A 22,490-nucleotide genomic window follows, 5' to 3' on the forward strand; every position below is an offset into this window, starting at 1 on the left:
TTTCCTACATACTCAGCAGCCTTAACATGTGAATCAAACATGTTGTGTGAGAATAATCTCAATAAACAACATTAGAAATGACTTATTCATCCATAGGACTTAACTGTCAACTGACAAAAAAAATCCCTGGGGTAAATGCACAAATATCAAATTCTGCAGGAAATAATCCTATAAAACAAACGTTGTTTTTTATCGCAGTTTATTTGATTTAAGTGGCGTATTCATCATCACGGAGTAGACTGAACGTATGTTATTTTAGTCCACTGGAGGCATTACGTGCAATTTATGAGCTCTGTCGTTTTCATTCATCCTCATCTCATGAATGAAAATAAACTGCTACGCACGCGGATTATTTATCGCTCAGTTTAAACTGAAAAAAAATATCATTATGGGAGAGAATACAGGACAAATGCTTGTAATGCAGAACAAACCGCTTTCCAATCCCAATGTTCAAAAACGAATGGAGGGTTACTAAAACACAATCATACCCCAACCACATGCGACAGGAGTCGACTATAACAAATGCCCTCGCAGAATCAGCGAAAACGCATCCAGAGGGGTGTTTACAAATCCAACTACATCAAATTAGTTCTGTGATAGGTGAGAGACGATTCAGATCATCTCTTACAAATATATTTTAGGACACATTTTAAGTTGGCAGTCTTTATTTATTCATCTATATCTTGTAAACCGCATAATCGATTACATTCATTATTTTGAACATACTAAATTTAACCCTCCCCCCCTAAATAGTATCAAAAGTGGTACAGCCCTCGAGGTTACCGGAAGTTGTTTCAGCTGCCATGTTTGGTTGCTTTGTTGTAGGCTTCTACTAGGTTTCCTACAGAATTAGTAAGTGTGGAAATGGAGCCGAGCTGGAGTACGTTTCTTTTTCAAGTAAGTTGACTCTTTAGGAGGGAAACTGGGATAGCTCGTAAAACAACCGTAAAAAATGTAAGCACAGGATATCTTAGCGGTAAAACCAGTTTTTAAACGAGTATTGCCAAGATCAAGTAACCAAGCAAAACAATGGTATATGAATCCAGGCTTCCAGCTGTGAGGCTTGGGAATGACGCTAGAACAAAAAAAAATCAGTTCTCCACAACGAGTGCTTGAAAAATGTGGGTTGTTTTTGCATTGTACGAATATTCAAATAATAGATGTTGAATAACTCGACAGCGTTTGTATTTTTTTAAGTTTCTTTGCCAAGTCGAAGCCAGCAAAACATGCGGGATGATTTGAAGTACGTTAAGGCTGGAGACGCCACTGCACCGTTACAATCGAGACAGACCTGTTTTTCCCTGTGATTGAGGGCTTTGATCGGACGCCGTAGGATAATGAGATGTAACGCCGGCTCAGATTTTCATTGTAACGTGGATAATACCACAGATAATTTTGATTTAAAGCGATTAGGTTGAATACGTGTATACTTTGATTATCAACTGTTGAGATTTACTAACGGCGATTCGCAAGTCCGCGGTGAACTTTCCGCTTGCCTCAGCCGGTTCGACAGTAACTAGCCAAGTTAGCTAACGATGTTTAGGCTGCCTTCATCAAACTCGCTGGCTAATTTAGCATAGTTTGGGCGAGGCTGTCGTAATGAGCTTACAAAACTAACGTTACTTACAAAACTAACCAGCTCTGTACTGCTCTCTGTTTATTAACTAGCTATTTATTCTGGAAGACCGCGATGGGAAGGAATTCAAACTATGCACACAACATCAGCTAACACTAGCAACGAAGAAGCAGATTTGAAATTAGCAACGACATTATGCAATTAAAATAAATCCATTTTGCGCCACAAAGTGAGTGCCGCTGTTGAGAGTGATGTGTGCCACGGTTTAGTGGTTTTCACTGTGTACTAAGATGGAAGGCTATTGTTCAATGAAATGTTTTATTCCCGTGGCCTTACTTAAGCCTCAAAGAATTAACGTCGAGCGGAGTGTGAACATGAAAGACCCCCAGTTTTTAAGGAGAGGGAATATTTCAAATTATTCAATGTTTTGCCGCACATATGATTGTTTTATTTTAATGCTGTCATTTTGTCCGGTTTTAATCAGTATATGAACCTTTATCCAAAGTATATCATCATTCTGCAGCCTTCTGCTGCTATTTCAAAGTCTTAAGAGGGAAATTTCTGTGTATTATCTATGATATGTTTTAGTGGGTGTGATAAACTCAATGAACTTTGCAGCAGTTCAGTATCATTCACAAAATACTTGAACCTATTTTTTAGAAAATGAGCTTTAAGTTGCTGGCTGCTAAGTTTATTATTTTACTGGATTTCATATGAGTGACTGTATGTATTTGAGAGCAGGGTCAGGTATAGATATGAGTTCTTGTTGGTAGTACTTTCATCTTTGAGTCTCTTGCCAATGCCAGCCACAAGGAGAAGCAGTCAAGACAGGTCAAGAGTTGGTAGAAGTGGCACAGGGGAAGCTTGAACTATCATAAATATGTTAGAGAACTTAAATGTTTCTCATTAAAGATGTTTCTAAAAACTGTGGATAAAGGTGTTGCTAAAGAAGCCAAAGATCCCCTCCATACATGTATTAAAACATATAGACTGCTTGGAACAATAATTTGTTTGATATGTCTTTCTGCAAAAAAAAAGTATAATTTCCACATTAAAATACTTAAAAAGGCTTCTACAGCTCATTCATCAAAGGCAGCTTCTACCTCATTCAAGAGTATATGAATATGCAAATTTAGTTCATTTCTAAAGTTTTCCTGCTTGACACAAGATGTCTCCTACTTAACTGTAAAGTCCATTCTCAGTGTGTGTGCACTGGCGGCTTCAAGTTTCTACATCACACTTGTATAAGTTGCAAATAGGGCCAGGATTGGCTTCCAAATTATCTGTGATGTCACAAATCAAGCTTGCAGGTCCACCCCTTTTTAAAATCAGATTTTCTATCAGAAAAACCTTCAGCAGATGAATGTGAAAACAGCCTTCTAGTGTCAAACTCTGCACATACATCATTCTGCACAGTGAAGGTCAAACATCCAACTGTAGGAACAAGAAGAAAAACATATTTTTGAGTGGAGGGGACTTTAACATTTATTTATTCAGCGGTGTTAACACTAGCCCTGCTTAGTATTAGGCAAGCAAGAGTTGGAAAGAGTATGAATAGTGCACTGTGGGATACTTTTATCATATTTATAATAAAGTTTAGGTTGCGTATCGCAGCCTTTTGAGATACGTCACCTTTACTGTGGTATTAGTAACATTTTGCCCTGCTGTCAGAGACTGATCACTTACATCTTTGAGCACTATTTCTTCCTGATGAAAAAGGCAGATGGACAGTGTGGCTTGTTGTGGAGTGTCTGGCACCTAGCCAGAAGCCCTGCATGTATTATGTACCTCACCGCTACTGTGTCAGTCTCATGTAAATCTGTGTGCAGTTAGCATTCGGGAGCTTGACGTAAGGAGAGCAATATTTCATTCAACTATCAGTTGACACATGCTTTGCAGCATTTTTAGTTTTAAAGTTCTTGACTGTTACCTTTTCTAGAAAGGTATTTTATGAAGAGCTGTAAATTAAAAGATGATGATTACCATATTCTTTTTAACTACTTTGTCAGGCGTTTTAAATTACCCGTATTGTTGTGTAAATGAGCTTGAATATTACCATAAGTACAGCTGTATCTATTCTTATTTTGGATACATGTGCAGTATATTAAAAATCCAGTATCTGTCAGGATGTGATACACCAGTAATGCTACAAAGTAAGGAACTGGTAAAGAGTTCCCCAAAGTGAGAAAGTAATAATGCAATCCTTCTGTGCCTGAAACTCCATTCTGGCCACTCAAGGAAAAACACTATAAAATGTATAAAAAGTGCTACGCATAAGAGGTGTTTACCAATTTACCAAAGCATTTGCCTGATAAGTTCCCAAATGTCTAAAAGAAAATGTTCAACAGGTGGACACTACACTGAAAATGTTAAATGTTTGAAATATTGACTCATCTTAAACTAATAAATTGCCTTTACTGGACACTGCAAGACGTATAAACATGGTTTAAAGAAAGCTGTTGGGGATATACCTTGCATTTGGAAGCCATTTGTTGATTTGTAGGTGTAGATCCATTTCTTAATACAGTAAACAACAAAATGACATTTTAGATCTTCACATTCAGTGCAGTGACAGTTATCTGGGCCTTTAGCTTGCTAGATGTTCAACTTAGTTTACCAACTAGTCACTAACTCTTTCTGTCTGCCATTTGGTGCTGAGCGGGTAGCTTACAGTGGGTTTTTATTAGAGCTTGTTTTGCTTGAAACAGGTCCATCACAACAAACCACTCCTTTTGAAATGACACAAAATAATTTGATTAACTGTATATGAATGAATTGAGCTTTAGCATCAGTCATAAACTTTAGGTTTAAGTCCTAATGCCGCAGTACATCCTTTTTTCTAGACTCAACATTTGTAGTAGCCCCATCCCCTCATTTTGTAGACTTTAATAAAATTATAATGTATGGAAAAATAGACTCAGCAGCCTTTGTGAAATTAAGGCTTAATAGTGCCAGTGAGAAGTATTTAATCAGTTTCATATATTGTACTGCTCATTCATGTTCTACATACATGTTTTTAACAATAGATCTTTTTCGAGGCAGACATTTTGACTTGTTGTAGAAAAGCACAGGTGAAACAAATTTCGTTTACGATGGCTCAAAAAGTGCCAGTGAGCCAGCATGCACAATACCAGAGCTCTGGAACTAGCTCACCTAAATGGAATGCATGTTTTTAATGTTATCAATTATACCTGTGCTCTTCTTGCCATGGCAAGCCAAAATGAAAAAGGTCTATTACCTTTCAGAATTGTAGTAATAATGCCTTTTGAGAAAACAAAAGCTGATAATAGAATGTTAGTGAATATTACTGCATAGCACAAATTCAAATTAGGGTGAGTTTGGAGTCCAAACAGTGTTTTACATCACTCTTACTGTTCACCAGGTGTTCTCATCACTATGTGTTTGTATTGTAGTGGTTATGCTGGCAAAAGGTGAACTTTTTCGGTAACTGTTAAAAGTTAATTCCTTGACGTATGTCAGTGTTGGCCTTGGGTTTTAGGGTTAAACCCCCAAAGCATACCAGTACAGCAGAGGGGTAGTGTTTGTCAATAATGTAGGCTACTCATTCAATTTAGAAATGTTTGCAGTTTTCTTGAATCAAGAGAGCTTTGTGCTCACAGGTAATACATGTTTCATAGATTTTAAACTGCATTACATCTCATGGAAGTTTGTATCAATTCCTTGTTCCTGGCAGTACTGTTTTCTATGGGATGTTTTAAATGCCACCACCTTTGGCTGAGTGTTTTTGGGAGAAGGATGACATGGTGAGTTAGTTAGAAATGGCTTATATCATCCTCTTATGTGATGCAGTCCAAGCCCAGGTGAAAGAATTCATATATCAAAAAATCCTCTAAAACATTTTGCTCACAGATCTGAAATACCTCTTCCTGCAACCTATAGCATCAACAAGCAAGGTACTGAATCCCTGCAGTATTCGTATAGCTTTACAGGCTATGAAAAAATCCAGAAGGATTACAAACATTACAAAAGTGATGTTTTGTAAGAACTTGTGTCAACTCAGCAAAGGCCCTGAGTAGCAGCTAAAGATTTCAGAACTAATGAAGAACGACCTAGAATAAACTTGGCGAGAAGACTTTACACGTACCAGGAAAAAAAAACAAAATTATATGTTTTCTGCAGTATAATCTCTCCTCCTTCCTTCCATTTTTATGTTATCAGTTATTGTTTGTTGGGCGGGGGGGTTGTAAAAACTGGGATTTCAACAAGCAGCTGTAGAGTGTGACACAAAAGATTTCAGAAAGACAGTGCATAATCTGATTCAGACCATGAGCTCAATTCAAGTCTACAGTGGCCCGTGGAGCCATCAGGACACTCCCTCCATTTTGATGTTATTTATGAGGGAGCAGCCCCAGTTGTCAGAACGCATTTGTGTCAAAATGGTCAGAGCTGCATGAAGGCACAGCAGCTTACAGGCCCTGCACCTCTGTATAGAGGCAGGCTGTCTGCAGTGGCTATGTCTGCTGTTCACAAGCTTCACAAAGAGAGTTCCCGGCTGGTATCCCCCCACCCAAACATAAAGCTCCCCCCACCCCTGGTGTGCCAGCGGACTGGCATGATGATGACTAATCCTTGAAGGTGGCAAGTGTGAGCAGGTGCTTAGACAAATGGATGGGTGGGCTTGGTGGCATTCTCCACAAGTTCCCAGGTCCCATTGCGTATGAGGGAATGACTGCTAGTTTAGTTGAGTAGTCTGTGGATAAACAATGTCCCTGTCTCATGAATAGATGAGCCAAATCAATGAAGATGAGCATACAAAGATCCCCTGCTGAGGCATCACTGCTCAGATTTGTGTCTTTCACAATAGGCTAGATGACATAAGGAGGACATTGTGCGGTTCATTTTTCTTTTCTGTCCCCTGCCTCCTCTTTTGCAACTCCTTTCTTTGCTGGCCTTCTTCGACGGATGATTGAACCTCAAAGGGAAAGGTCAAGCATTTCACCTTGGCCTTTCTTGCTGGTTGTTGACAACACCGTTATCTCGACTGTGTCCGTTTACTGTGATACAATATTTGTGCTTTGATGGGGGGAAAATGCTGTCTTTAAAATAGAGGACAGCAGAGTTACCCCTAGAAACTTCAACAGAAGTAGTAAGTATTTTTCTCATTACAAGTTTAGCCAGAGCTATAGAGGAATCTGAACTGATAGAAATGAGTGATTAACCATTAACATCTGTCCATGCTAATAGTGTTTGCAACTGTGTCTCCTTCTCTGTTAATTTCGATGGATGTAGGCAGGTTAGTTTGTAGGTCAACAGAAATCTAAGGCTTTCTTATGAGGGGGAGTAACTAACTTGTCAAAAACTTATCTGAGCTGTGTAATTGTCAAAATGTAGATTTAGACCAGCTTCTAACCTGAGAATATAACTAAATGGTTAGAATATAACTAACCTATGCTGACAAACCCCAATGATTATAAATAGCGTGCAGCTGCAAAAACTGTTGTCTGCTATATAATCAGCAGCATTATATCACTGAGTTACATTATGCTGTTTTTCCTTGTTTGTTTCATTTTGTATTTCCCCCACCTCAGTGAAAAACATGCCTAAACAAAGTGCACTGGAAAATTTTTAGCTGGAGCGACCTGACTATTATAGCGCTCTGATCTCCTTTTGGGTCACGGCTGTGGCAAGAGATACAGATTTCATCTTGACCTCCTCAGTCGGGAGATTTGATTACTTAAAAGAGTGAAACCCAACTTAGCAACTAGTTGTTGTTGCTACAGCTAATTGCACCCAGCCACTTCCTTATTTGTGTTGTGGCAGTAGTGGGAATTGGTTTGCAGCTGCAAAACCCCAATAACACAAAGTGGGAGGCCACATACTCAGAAAGCGGCTGTGCCATCGAGATCCACGTTGTTTTGTCTAGTTTAATGAACTGTATTTTCTATAGTGTGTGTGCAGTTCCCTCTTTTACTTCACTGTCTTCTAACTGAGCTCCATAGCTGAGCTGATGGCCTGCTCTTCAGAGCACTGCACTCTGCTATGCCTCTAATTTGGTATGCTTGCTTTGCAGTCACATGATGAATCAGCACTGTCATGATGGGATCATTTTTCATCTAGTATATTTGGATTCTTCTGCATTAGTAGCATGCTGCGTCAGCCTCATTAATGACAGATCCAGTGCGTATTTTGTTTTCTGTAACCCATGTTGTTTTCACGGACTTGTCAAAGCTGACTCCTGACAAACTTACAGTGGGGGTACAGCTTTTAGTTAAATGTTACACTTTTGGTTTATTCTGGTAATTCTTATGCAGACTTTGGAAAGTAATGATACAGTGAGGAATTCCTACAGTTTTGATATCGAGTAGTGTATAATATACAGTGCTCAATTAGAAAAGATGTTCACCCTTCCGTATCAGCTGTTGTATTGCCTTAAAGCTCGTATTAAATTTTGCCAACAAATTCATCTCAGCTCAACCAAATATTTATCTCTGTGTGTGTTTGTTTCATCAGCAGGCCAATGAAGCCCTCCACCACCAGCACCAGGTGGCCCAGAACAGCCTGCTGCCACTTCTGAATGCAGGAGCTGAACAAATTGACCAGAAGCCTATCCTGCCCATCCAAATAGACCAGAAGCCCCCTACCAGCGCTGCTGATCTCCTCAAAGACCATGTGGCCAGTGGAGGAGGTGCACGACCACCAGTGCCTGTGATAAAGAAGGAACACAAAGGCAAAACACCTTTTGTCTGCGGCTATTGCAACAAGGCCTTCCGTGACAGCTACCACCTGCGACGTCATGAGTCCAGCCACACCGGTATCAAGATGGTGTCACGGCCAAAGAAGACTACACAGACGGCCCCCACCATGGTACCCATGATATCCACCATGCCACGAGAGAACAACGGCCACCCTTCCTACATCTCCACGGTAGCAGGCATCCTCTCCACAGCAACCACCTCTGTTTCCTCAGGCACAAGTATCATGACATCATCGGCAATGGGCAATGTGCCGCAACAAAATGTCCCCAAGAAACCCGCCAAACCTGTCAAGAAGAACCATGGGTGTGAGATGTGTGGCAAGGCCTTTCGTGATGTTTACCACCTGAATCGCCACAAGCTGTCCCATTCAGATGAGAAGCCTTTTGAATGCCCCATCTGCCAGCAACGCTTTAAAAGGAAGGACCGAATGACCTACCATGTTCGCTCTCATGACGGGGGAGTCCACAAGCCCTATGTATGTTCTGTGTGTGGGAAAGGCTTTTCCAGGTAAGGATCACATTTTTGGGCCTTTGATAGGTTGTTCAAAATGTTGTCTTTTTGAGGTAGTAATCCTATAATATTGTGACTGATACTCAAGTGAAATAGGTAGCGTTTTTTTAAATGGGAACGATGGCTACTTGCAGTATTTCTGTAGATAATACAACTGACAAGCACACACTTTTATTGGGAATAAGCTTGTTCCCTTTTTTACTTTACATTTTGTTCAAAGTGTTTTTATAATAATGATAGAAACGTATTTCTCTGCCATAATGTATTATTTTTCCACATCTAGTTCAAATATTGTTGAAGGTATATTTTTGGGAAAGAATGAATAACTATCAGTGCAAAAGGTGGATAAAAAGGTGAAATGGATCTTTTAGTATCTCTAATGTGAAGAAAATGTTTCTTCAGGCTGCCAGACACACTTGTCATAGGGAGTCAGACTGGCAAACCCTGAGCAATGGATGACTGTTAAGTGCTAGCAACTGATTTCATGGGGTGATAATATTACCCGTTTCAAATGTCTTTGTACATTCCTCATCTCTCTTGAGATGGTGGAATAAGTTGTTATGGTTCCTCCTAGCCCAATAGCATAGTGGTTAAAAAAGCATGACATACTACATCAACAGGCATTTGAAGTGGACTAAACTTGCAGGAACAGTCACTTAATAAGCAACTTAGTAAAATGCTGAAGGCCTGTGAATCTCTACATGTCGTACTGTTCCGAAACTGCAGCAAAAAGAAAAGGCTTGCAACTCTTCAGTATGTGTATCCGAGGAGGTGTTTGGTAGGCAATGGGATCAGCAACAACAGGGACAATGCACAGTGACAACAGCAAATACTAAATTGGTGAGAAAATGAAGGCAAATGCAAACAAGATTCTTTTTACAACTGCTCTAGTTTATTCATACATGTTCAATCAACAAGTAACAACAAGTAACAGGGCTATTGTAAACAGGAAGTATGCTTCTGAGATCTAATTTACTCTTATGGTAGTGGAGGCAGAAAGTAATTTCATCCTCTGATGGTTGCATTCCAGGGTCAAAGAGAAAAGTCTTGACTTGTCTGCATTGAATTAAGTATAACATGGTGATAAACAAATTCTAACAAACATACCTTTTTTGACTATTTACTTGGCAGTCCAAAAATGCTTTTGCTGTGTTTCAAGTAAGAAAACATGCTGGCTAGACTGAAGTGTAACCGTATATACTAAATTTGCATCTTTCATGTTTGCAGTTGTTCACTAGCATGTTTTTGGCAGTGAATACAAAGAGTGGATTTATTTAACAAATAGTGCAATCACCAGATGCAAAAACAATTTCTGCTTTACCAAAAGTTAAGTGAACAGCAACCCTATTGCTTGTAGCATGACTTGTATGTGAATAATTTAGCCAGTTGTGTTTGAGTTATTCAGTCCCACCATGATTTCATACAGAGGGATGACTGTATGGCCATCTACTCTCCGTGTAGCTTTCCAGTGGCTATGTTTTCATATTTATTGTAGAGCTAAGCAGTTTAGATTTGTACTTGTATTGACCCCCACGCCATTTCAACCACATGTTTAACAGTCGCACTTGGGAGAGCACCAGTGGTAGAGTATCAAGGGAGGGGGAGGCGTCACTTGTCACTTTGCGGTTCCCGCCAGCATGTCACAGACTCTCTTTCCCCAGGGAATTCAGTGAACCATGCGGTAATGTTCAGGTCAACACGTTTACTATGTAGTGAATAAATATTTTGTTTAAGAAGGTCTCATGGTGGCTTCTTATTTAGATTTATCAACACAAAAAACATTTCACTATCTTTTAATGAGCCAAAATATCCGGTGGTGGATGTAAATAAGCATCGAATGAGCAGAGAATATTGATAATACCAGAAGAGTTCTGTGCTGCAACACAACTTAAACAAAAACATCATTGGCAGTGTACTCTAGCCAAGCTGTAACATTAGCACTGCTGTGTAGGGCAGTTTCAGGCATGCCTCCAACACAGTGACGTGGGGTTGGGATTCATCAGCATACTGGAAAGTGAGAATGGGGACTGAATAACAGGGCACTGAGTCACTGCCACTCAGCCAGATATGTAGGCAGGCACTGTCTGGTGTCTGCTCTCCTTGTCAGTGGGACCAAAGAAAAGAAAGGGGGGGAAAACCTGATTCCGGTTCATGGCACCACTGAGAAGACTCGACTTGACGACTCATTTGTATTAAAAAAAAAATTCAGCAGCATGAAACTTTGCAGTTTGGGGAGCAGCTGCCAGTGCTGTAGCCCTTACTCACTCCATTATGGCACTTCTAACATGATTCAGCTCACAGCTTCACTAGAACTAACACGCTGATAGAGAAGGATCAATGCCAATAAGAATTTGTGAATGCTGGAGTTTCACTGTAAAGGTCAAGAGGCAAAGGGCTGTTTTCTAGGCAACTGCTGATAAGCAGGGAATAGTAAATTATACAGTAGAACACTGAGGATTGTGTTTTCATTGATGTTTGTTGTTTTTTGTTATTTTTAACCTTCAGTTTAACAGCAAAATATGCTACAAAGATTTTTGTATAGGCCCTTATTTTAGGATACCATAAGTATTTGGACTATAAGTTGTATTATTGTGTGGATAAAATGTATTTCAATGAGTCATCTGTAGTGAGTAAACATCACCTGTTATTGTCAGGGTTCTTTTTCAGCCATTAGTCATTTTAATGTGAATACAGTATGAATTACATGTTGGTGCCAAATTGGTGAATGAAGTAAACAAGTGTTAGCTTTCAAGCTAGTTTCATAATGCAGTTCAGTGAGAAAGCAAGTAAAATGCAACAAAAAAAGTGCTGTTATTTATTTTATTTATATTGACAATCTAAAAGGTTGTTCAGAACCATGGTTGTTCAGACTGATTCCTCACATTTTTTCATAACTGTAAACATGCATTTAATACTTTCTCACAGTTGTTGACTTTTGTCAGAAATACAATAATACAACCCCCCATTGCATTAATGAAGATGAATTAATTTTGTGGCCCACAAAGTCTCTTCCGAATCCTCAGAGAGAGATGTTGTGCAAATTCAGTCTATTATTTTTGAAAACTGCCACCCAGCCCTAATCCAATAACATTCTCTTCATATTTCTGTGAGTAATGTCAGGGCTGCAGGAAAATAAACAGTAGTAGTGTAGTGTAATGCTAACTGTCAATTTACTCAGAAACAGAAAAAGTAGAAAATGTACAAATTTACCATCTCAGTGTGGTGCTTTTTTGAAACTAGGTCAAACTAATTCATGCACGATTGATCATGGAGAATTAACAGCCATTGACTGAAATTGAGGGGGGGGTGCTCATCCCCTCATTATCAAAGCAAACAGAGCAGATCCGTATGCTTCTGCATTTGCAATGTATAGAAGGGATGTGTATAAGGCTTTTCACTTTGTGCTTGTGCACTTACATGTGGTGCTCTGATACACTTTTTTTTTTAACAACCTATAAAGTAAATGTAAAGTTACTGTAATTACCCCAAAAATATATTAGATATAGTCACTATAACTATTGCTTATGACTTCTTCTGATGTTATTGAAAAGGGCCTGCATTATTAACACACTAATTAGGCGTCTGTAGCAGACAACATACTATTTGTTTTACAATTGAGGGTAGCACTGACTGTGTTTTGAAAATATGTAGTCGTTTACAGTTCAAGGAAATCACTATTAAAATCCAAATTTCCTTGTTAATGAATATAATCTAAGAATCTGAATTCGCAAAGGGCTGCTCTTTAGTAGTTTTTCTAGATGCAGTGCTGTGTGACTCATTTAAAACTCATGGAGCTCACTGCATCAAACCAAAGATTCAAGTTAAAGATTGTGATAAAGATTAAATGTTATTGTTTCTGTTTTTTTAAATCTAGGCCAGACCACTTGAGCTGCCATGTGAAGCATGTGCATTCCTCAGAAAGACCGTTTAAATGTCAAGTAACGGTAAGAGTCATTACTGTCAACATCCATATTATTATCATTATTATTATTATTAGTATTTATATTGTTGTACTCCACTGACCTTTGACCTTGTCTGCTGTGGGGCTGCAGGCCTGTACCTCTGCTTTTGCCACCAAAGACAGACTCCGTTCCCACATGATCAGGCATGAAGGCAAGGTCACCTGTAGCATCTGTGGGAAGATGCTCAGTGCAGCCTACATCACCAGCCATTTGAAGACTCACGGACAGACCAACTTTAACTCCTGCAACAAAGGTATGTCACACTTGTCAGAAACACATACCCCTAATATCACAACTTTAAGGTGTGCAGTTAGTGAAAGGTCCTAAAAAATCTTTATTCACAAGTCATTTTTATCATCAACATTAGCGGTCAAAACCACTAAGTCTCATACTGCGTTATCTTCCTTAGTTTGTACACCGTCCTCCAACACTGTTGAATTTTTTGGCAGTGTGGAATCTTTCTTTTGTCTTTTCCTTTTTTTGGTGATAATTTTGCTTAAAAATCTCTGCCTCATTTTGTTATCTCTTTACTTGGCAAGTAGCATTTGTGGGTCACATTTCTGCTGTAGTAATCATGAAAACAGTGTTAGTCAAGCCTTACATATTCATTCCCATCACCCTGTTTAAATTCTGGTTGTTACATTAGAAGGTATAATGTTTTGGTACTGTTAAAATCTTATGCTACATTAGATTACAGTAGGAGTAATGAGGGTGTTGCCCATTTAGCTATCCTCTTACCAATGAACAATTATTTGGAGCTGCTGCAGAACAAAAGTTACAAATGATACTCTTTATGTTTTTCCAGAGGGTAACGACATCTGCAATTCTGCCTCAGCTACACCTGTGTCCGTTTCGGCCGCCATCACCTCGGCGATGAACCGGGTCAACTCCAACAACCCTGTCACTATAGCCGCACAAATGAACATTAGCACCAACACAGTCAATATCACATCTCCAGTCAGCCTCCAGCACCCAGTTACCATCACCGGGCCTGTCAACATTGCCTCTGTCAACATCCCAGCCACGGCACCCATGAATATTGCCCACCCAGTCGCGATAACGACCCCCATGCCGATGAATATGGCTGGTCCGCTCAACATCGCCATGAGGCCAGTGGATAGCATGTCTTTTCTGTCCCAAGTCTTGCCTTCTTCCCCGCCCTGGTAAAAAGGAGAGAGCACTGAACTGGCCAGAAAGAAAAGGAAAATGAAGTGAAACAAGAGACTCCTGTCCTCCTTATTTGCACCTCAAGCCCAGCTCTTTCTCTTCCTGACCCATGTTTACTTCATCTAACCCTGAAGTGAATATTTACATGAGCTGTGCGGCCGGTAGGAGTTGCCCAAGTCACAGCTGCATCCCAACTAATGTTAAGTGACTGACATGAGATGCAGAACACTTGAGTAGGAATCAAGTAGGATTTATCTTGAAATCAGGACAACCGTGAGACTTAGTGTAGTCAGTTAGAATGATGAAACTGTGATTTGTATCATGACAAATGAGAGGAGAGGATTCTTCCTCAGTAGGAAAACACACCTGTACTTTGTAAAAGGGAGATGAAAAATGGACTAAAGCAATAACTATAAATTGCTGTTTTTGATGTTTTACAAGTTCTCTCCCCAAGACTCTGGGTGTTACTTTGTATGCTGTTTTTTAACTAGCCTGCTAATCACTATCTATTTAATGTTATAGGAAATAAGTCTAGTAAAAGGGACAGCAGCTTCCACTTGCATGGAAGAATATTTTTTCACAGTGCTATAGCTTTTCTTTTCTTTTTTTTTCTCAGATGGTAGGTATGCTCTTGAGGTACAGTGACTAACTTGTACAGTTGACATAGTAATGTATTTTCATGTCAGCATTTTAATTTGTGCTCTTGTCATTCGAGTGGATATCTCAACACTGTCCTCTTGACGATGAAATATTTGTACTTTGTTTTCTATTTGAATGGAAACACAAAGCTTTGTTTTTATTTGCCTAGTTGTAGTGTTCATTTTTCCATGAAGTCAGAATGGAATGAGTCTTGCACTGAAAGCATATCCTACATACAGGTGAGCAGCAGTATTATCAAAGATCAAATTGGAGTCTTAAGTGTTTTGGTTAGCCTGTCTGCCCTTGAGGGCTTGAGGGCCATCTAGTGGCTGAACATGGAAAGGCCTGGCCTTGTAGTTACTGTCATCATAATGGTGACTAATTAGTTTAGTTTTGTCTGACTCTTCTGTACACTGTTTTTTTTTTTTTTTTTATCATTTATGCGATAGTCCCAAGATGATACTAAGGACCCTTCACTCAGGAAACACAAGCCCATTACTCTTGAACTTGGTTCCTTTTAAATTGAGTATATCTACCATGTATCTTGATTCTTGACTTCTCCATGTTCTTTTTTTAGATTTCTTAAATCATTTGGCACTGTGGTGTTTAAAAGACTTGACTAGACTTCCATCACGGACAAGAAGTCCAACAATTATTGATTTTAGACATAACCGTCCATTTTAATAATCATTTACTGTGCAATGGCAAACATGCTGTACCTTTTTTACATTTCAGTCAAGTTCAGTCTCAGGCTGCATAGTTATGTGGCTGAGATCTGAATGAGTTTGATAAAATGCAAGTTTGTGTCCATTAAAATAATGGGACAAGATTGATGTTGCATGACCCAAAACACTGTAGCTGTTGAACATTAACAATTTTTTAATGAATGCCATGTTATTTTAACAGTGTTGCGGCTCTTTGAATTGATTCAGTTTATACTGAAAAATGCAATATGCATGTTTGTCATTTTCCCAAGTTTTGTTTTAAACAAAATATTAGTGTAGCTTTTTTTGTTGTTCTTATGCATATAAGTAGATACACTATGATAGCCTGTTTGCCAAATTTGATACAATAATAATGTGATAAACTGAACATTTCTTGTGGAATTGAACATCTCTTTATTTTTAAGGAAAAAAAACAATTGGAAATTCCAGATCCCTTGTGAAAGCAGTTGAATGTATATCTTTGTACAAAACTATTTTAGTTCCAAGGATATGGTAGTTACAATAGATGTTAAAGATAAGATAACCTTTTTTATAAATCTTTTGTATTAGAACATTAACAATGGTAATTTTGTATATATGAGAAGCTAGGCTTTCTGATTAGCAGAAAGGTCAAACATTCCTACATTTTTTAAAAATGTATGTTTGTCAAATTATTACATAAAAATGCGCAATGTTATGTGCCTTTTATTTGGGTTGTCTAAATAAAAGAAAACTATCAAATGTGTTGTATTAAGTAATGTATCAAATACATAGGAGTTAATTACTATTTATCTCTTTGGTAGAACATTTCCAGTGTTAAACAGAAGAAAAAGTTTCTAGTTAATGAACACCATCGAATACAAGCCTATAAAATGCTTTGTATGATGATATGGTGCTCAATTGGCATGCATGGTTATGTAATTAGTGAAAGTAAACTTAAATGAATTCTTATATCAAGAGGTCTCTCCAGAAGAAAGCAGTTCAGGAATCTGCAGGACGCTGTCGGTTTCATTCGTGAACAGTTTCTGTGCTCTGTACTGTACTGGACCCCAGAGGGGTTTCACTGAGGAATAGCAGACATCTCCAGAGGTGGAATTACAGATGTGCAGTTGAATCTACCTCATAAAGCTAGTGAGCTGTATTTGTATGAGTCAAAAAAGCAACAAAGAAGAAGGTGACTGAAATGCTGCATAGAGTCTGGTTCTGTCGCAGAAAGAGCAGACAGCATTGAACCACCTGCAGAGATACATCAGGAATGCAGACCAACGCAAGCTGGAAAGCTTTTTGCGTTTTTGCGCAGGGTCCTCTGTTCTTTGCACAAATTAAAGTAACCTTCAATGTTGAAACCGGTTTTGGTAGAAGGTTTGTTGCTAGAAGTGTGGTGCAGTAATTGATGTTCCTTATACATACAGCTCCCACCCAGAAGTTTGATAATGACCCTTAGGGGGCTCTGTAGCTTTTAAAGATGAAAAAATAATTCTGCCTGTTTTACAGATGAAATACTTTTGTTTTGTTTTTTTGTTGTTGTTTTTTAAGGTACTTAGAAAAATCCTGGGGGGGGGCTGTCACCTGTTTGTTAATTATAAACACAGGAGAGAAAACTGTTTTGATCAGACTTGGAAATGGAATCAACAGGGAAAAAAAAGATTTCTCGCTTGCTTTTCAGGGCTCCCATACAGTATCCATCAACTAGGTGGTTTTGCCTATCATTTGCACATTGTGGTTACTTACATATTGGCAACCATTTTCCAAAACACATTTCTAGTTTTTAGTTTGGATTGCCTTCCACGCAGCAGCTGGTTTCCATTTATTTTACTACAATATAAAAAATTAACCCTTAGCAGTAACCTGATTAAAATAATATGGTGCATTCAGGACACTGACAACTGAGAATTTGTAGTCAGGTTAACTTTGGTATTTCCTGACCCTAGTGGCTGTCTCCATTCGCTGTAGCCGGTGCAGTAGAGCCACTATGACAAACATAGCGCATTGATCCAGGTAGAGCACAAGACTGAATACACTGGCTTGGCTGGAAAGCGCTCTCAGTGATAATGGCAATAACATCGAATCACCAGAAACATGTGGGCTTCACCTTCATGAAGTGATGAGGCAAGCCAATTGTCTATGTAGGTTTGAAATCTCGCCTCTGTCTCTGAGAGGTTTCAGCGTAGTCGCCGCTGATGATGTCTTTATGCTTGGTCCTGATTTGCTGCCAAGTCCGTTTAACAGTACTGGTATTGCAGCTAATAGAACATCAGTTAGAAAACTGATTAGTCCTTTGGTATTTATCATGGATAATAATAATTCAATACAATTCGTTTCACTTTGATTTGGCCAAAAACTGAAGTGATTTCTACGTATCCTTCATTAAGGGACATTGTCAGACCTAAATGCAATTCTTGAGTATAATGTTTAAATATGCTGTAGGCCTATCAAGTTTAGAGTGCATTGAGTCGATCAGCAATTTTCTGCCAGCATTCCTCTTTTGCCTTATTTGCAGCAACAGTGTTGCTTTTTGCTATAATAATTTTTTCATATTCTTCATAGCTCTCCATTATAACGACCTGTTCCTCTTGACTATAGTAGGAGGCACGCAATCGCTCCATTTTGTGCAGAAGAAGAGTCCAATTCTGCATCAAACGGCCCCTTTTATGGGAACGAGCACAGAGCCTGATGAAGAAAACCTGGGTTAACAAGCAAAGCTGAAAACTATGGAGCACCATTTGCGCAAGTAACATGTTAGAGATTACTTGTTTAGACTACATTAAAATGAGTGTTAACTAGTAGAGTTTTGTAGTATTAACACGAAATATTTCTATACGTTAACACAACAAAAATTAGGCCTTAACATGGCTTTTCTGGTTGTGGCCAATGAGGGATTCTGAATGAATACGCATCAATGAAGTTGAACAACGACGCAAGGGAGCATGTTATGCATAAAATACTGACATGGGCCTCTGCACACTCGTTACAGGGACCTGGTTCCCTCATTGGCCACAACCAGAAAATCCACGTTAAGGCGTTAAATTCCTATTAAAATTTGGCTTAAAATATTTGATAGTGTCATCCAGCCCATTGCGCTGTATGGTAGTGAAGTATGGGGTCCACTTAGTCATCATACTTATACCCATTGGGGAAAACATCCAACAGAATCTTTTCATGCAGAATTCTGCAGATACATTTTACACATACACAGAAAAACACCAACAAATGCATGTAGAGCAGAATTAGGCAGATAGCCACTGATAATTAATATTCAGAAGAGAGTGCTCAAATTTTTTAATCACCTTAAATCCAGCTCCCTAGACACCCTCCATTCCAAACCCCTTCAAACCCAAGAGCTGAGCCCAGAAAAGAGTCCCCTATGTCAGTTGCCCCCTCTCAGACACACTCTGGCCAGTCTCACAACAACTAAACCAAATTATAACGCAATGTAAAGAAACCTATTTGGAACATTGGAAAGAAGAAACTAAAAGCCAAAACAGATCAAAATCTTATCTGGCCCTAAAAAGAGTTTATGAATTGGCAAAATATCTCTCTACTGTCAGAGACAGAAAGCAGAGACAGATCCTAACCAAGTACAGGGTCAGTGACCACAAACTGGCAATTGAAAAAGGAAGACACAAAAAATCATGGCAACCAAAAGAAAACAGAATATGTGGTCACTGTTTGACAGGTGAGGCTGAGATAGAGATGCACTTCCTCCTACAAAGTACAACATTCAATGAAATAAGGAATATTTACTTTAACAAGTTAAATTCTGTAATCTCAGATTTCAAAGAGCTAAATGAGCTCTCAAAATGAAAAATACTCCTAGGAGAAGGAGACAGGGCAGATCTTGCTGCCGACTATATATCAACATGGCACAACCTGAGGGACAGTGAATGACCCAGACACACACACATTCATAAAAATAAAGGTATAAAAATGTTGCAATGTTTATGTAGTAGTGTATTTTTAACTGCAAGTCTACAATTTTTTTATTATTATTATCATTATTATTATTATTATCTTATCTTACCTATCTGTATATATTTTAATAGCACGTCTTCTGTTTATGTATATGTTTTTATTTTATTTCACACATTGGCAATGTTCACATCTGTTTCCCATGCCAATAAATCCCAATTAAATTGAATTGATAGTAATTCAGGCCAAAAAACTAAGTCTGCTCATTCTTCTCTGCTCTCGCTCACTGACAATGTTTTGAGCAACAACAACAGCAACAACTGCCTCTGTCAATTGTCAATTCCAAACACCCTAGCACATGAATGTCTCTCAAGGGCAGCTTTTCTGAGATGGGGTGGCCACGACTTCTGGCACAAACAGTCATACAACATCCAGAGTCACTTAGATCATGCTTTCCCACTGTTTGGTCAAACCACTGAAGCTTTTGAGCTGCCTGCATGTTTACTGATTTGCAACCAAACAGAGAAGCTGGTTGGAGCAGGTGTTCCTAAAGTGGATTAGTGTAGGCAATATGTAACCAACCATAAAAGCCATCAGCCCAACACATGTTCTGTTGAAGTATTTAATGTCCACTGAAGGTTAATGTGACACAAATATGTTCCATTTTATTGACTGTTTTAATAATAAATTACATTCTCTGTTTCCAATTCAAATCAACTTGTTTAAGGAATTTCATAGAATCAAAAGTTATTTTGCAGATTCTAGATTCTAATCTTAATCTGTCTTGTTTCAAGAAATTTCAGAAAAACAAATGGAAACATCTCACTGCACTAAAGGGTCTTGAAAACTGAATATCAGACTTAATGTTTTTTTTGCAGTTGTCCAGCAGATGGAGTTGTCTATGCATATTTCACTGTTCTGTGCCATTTGAGCCCTCTCTAGTTTCATCTAACCCGTGTTCCCCCTGTAAGGAATATTCCAACTGGTCCCTGGTATTGATTTACATTCTCCTATGTGAAAGCAGCCAATTTACTTAATTAATGTCAAAGTTTTAATTTTATTCTGCCTGGATGACATTTATTTCATGGGGAATGGTGATGGAAGCAACTGAGACATGCAAAGACACTCCAGAGAACAGTTTCTTGTGGTGGACATTTAATAGAATGGACCACCCATACGACTGGGGTGAAACAATTTAATATTAAATCAAATGTGCAAAGGCAATTGTTTTTCTTAGATTACAACACAGTGTGGCAATGTTACATCCTACTTCATGTTGCATCCTGCATGCTACTTCATGTTATATTGAGCCAAATGTATTTACATTCCTAAAGGTCAGTAAAAACAGAAAAGGGGATGAATAAGTACCATTCACTTGAAGATCTTCAGCAATGTCTACATTTGTTTTTTGCCTTTAAATATAAATATAAACGGTTAATCCTGCAGCACAAGTCTCGTGCTGGGAAAGAACTGAGGCACACCAGCACTCTCTCTCTCTCTCTCTTCTGTGCACCCCCCATGCTGCCTCCATCTCTGTTTTCCTGCTGTATGTATGCCGTCAAAATAGTAAAGGTTAGAAGGCTGCCCTGTCCCTTAAAAGAAAAAAAACTCACTTGGCTACTCTGTAGGGTGGAGAGTTCAACTAGAGTTTACAGGAGGCCTGCTCTGTCTTACATCCTGTTTTCATATTAATGTAATAATATCGAGGCAATGGACATAGTTCTATATTTTAATAGAATAAAATACAACAAAAACATTTCAAAATGAGCGCTATGGAGCTTTTCACGGCATCTTGGATTTTAAAATCTTTGATGCAATGGCTTTCTGTAAGTGTTCACGCAGCACTGGGAAGCCTAATTGGAAAGGAATTCTTTCACTGAAAATGTGAGATGAATAATGACTATTTTCTGAACCCCGTTCTAAATTTAAAATAAATCATACTGATCGGACAAAGATTTATGATTTAAGCTGTTCAGACAAGTAACAACACAAATAATGATGATTATATTACATCATGATACCAGTATACTGTGATACCAGTATGATGGTGCTCTCTTGAATGCTATGATTAACAACACACAACACAAATTTCACTCCACACCTAAACACCAGTTGACATTTAATGCTGAATTTCTGCTCTAGTCATGACCAAAGCTGACACATCTAACCTGTGAGTTTGTCAACATGCAGTACTTTTAGGAACAAACATGTATTCACTGCAGACAGCTAAAGGCCTGTATGGTCAGAAACATGCAGTTTCTCTTGAATTGCTCTAGACTGAGGCATGGCATTGTGAGTGACTGCATAACATATTGAATTGGGACCTTGCTCAACCAGTGACTGTTTGCTGCCCTTATGACATGTGGGAAGTGGGAACATTTACACAGAATTTCCTATAAACTACATGGAGTTGGTGGGTGTGGGAATAAAGAAGACGCCAGAAATAGTCTTAAGGATGGTCCTAAACTTTGACTTATGAGTCAAAAAATTCTTAGAAAAAGTTACTTTCAGCATTAAGAAGCTAAAAGTAATTTGTGATAAAGTGTGATTCTTAAATGTCGACTGCAGTGACTCCTAAAGTAACTGTGTTGTAAAATACCTGACTACAATCATGTCTACCCAAAATATGCTTTTTGAGGTATTATTAATAACAATCTTAAATGAGTTAAAGAAGGATAGTAACCATTATAAGTGATACTCATCTGTGGAGGTCCTGTAAAATGTTTGGATTTAATTCAGATTAATTGCTTTGGTTCATGAACTTTTCCATGTTGTATAGGAGTGTGAGTATTAGTATTAGTCTATAAATATATATAGATTTGCACTGCACAATATTTAATAAATGTGAACCCTGGATATGTCACGTTGCATTCACATACAGATGAATGTACACACACATCAGTGAGTCTGTGAGTTTTAAAGGATCCTGTCGGGGCTCAACCTCTCCAGACCTGAAGGGTTAGCTCCTGGAAATCCTGGCCAGCAAAGAAGATGGAATCAGACTGTCCACAATCTAATTTAATCTGAAGCTGTGAGCTCCATGCTACATGTGGTGTGTTGGCTGTCCAATAGTACAACAGTTTAAACGGCTTAAGAGACCGTCAGGCTGGGAAAGGATCATGCTATCCTCAGCTGAGTGAGTCATGTCAGCAAGCTGTCAAGTGGCCTATCTGAACATTCCTCATGCAAATGTTTTGAAATACATTGCAGGTACTTTTTGGCTTGCCTCTATGATGCACATTATGTATTACTAAACAAAGGTCAGTAATCCTCAAGTGAACAAAATTGAACAATATATTGAATACTG

At 38.6% G+C, this 22,490-nt stretch overlaps 1 protein-coding gene across 1 annotated transcript; it reads left to right on the plus strand.

The window, feature by feature from the left end:
• Nucleotides 1-745: 745 nt before the first annotated feature.
• vezf1a (vascular endothelial zinc finger 1a) lies at nt 746-16,015 on the plus strand. Its single transcript, XM_044222031.1, has 5 exons — nt 746-897; nt 8,048-8,799; nt 12,677-12,746; nt 12,855-13,017; nt 13,570-16,015. Exons 1-5 carry the CDS (start codon nt 865-867, stop codon nt 13,929-13,931), a joined length of 1,380 nt encoding a protein of 459 aa, XP_044077966.1. The 5' UTR covers nt 746-864; the 3' UTR covers nt 13,932-16,015.
• Nucleotides 16,016-22,490: the final 6,475 nt, after the last annotated feature.

This window comes from Siniperca chuatsi, linkage group LG14, assembly GCF_020085105.1.
Source record: "Siniperca chuatsi isolate FFG_IHB_CAS linkage group LG14, ASM2008510v1, whole genome shotgun sequence".
NCBI classification, from domain to species: domain Eukaryota; kingdom Metazoa; phylum Chordata; class Actinopteri; order Centrarchiformes; family Sinipercidae; genus Siniperca; species Siniperca chuatsi.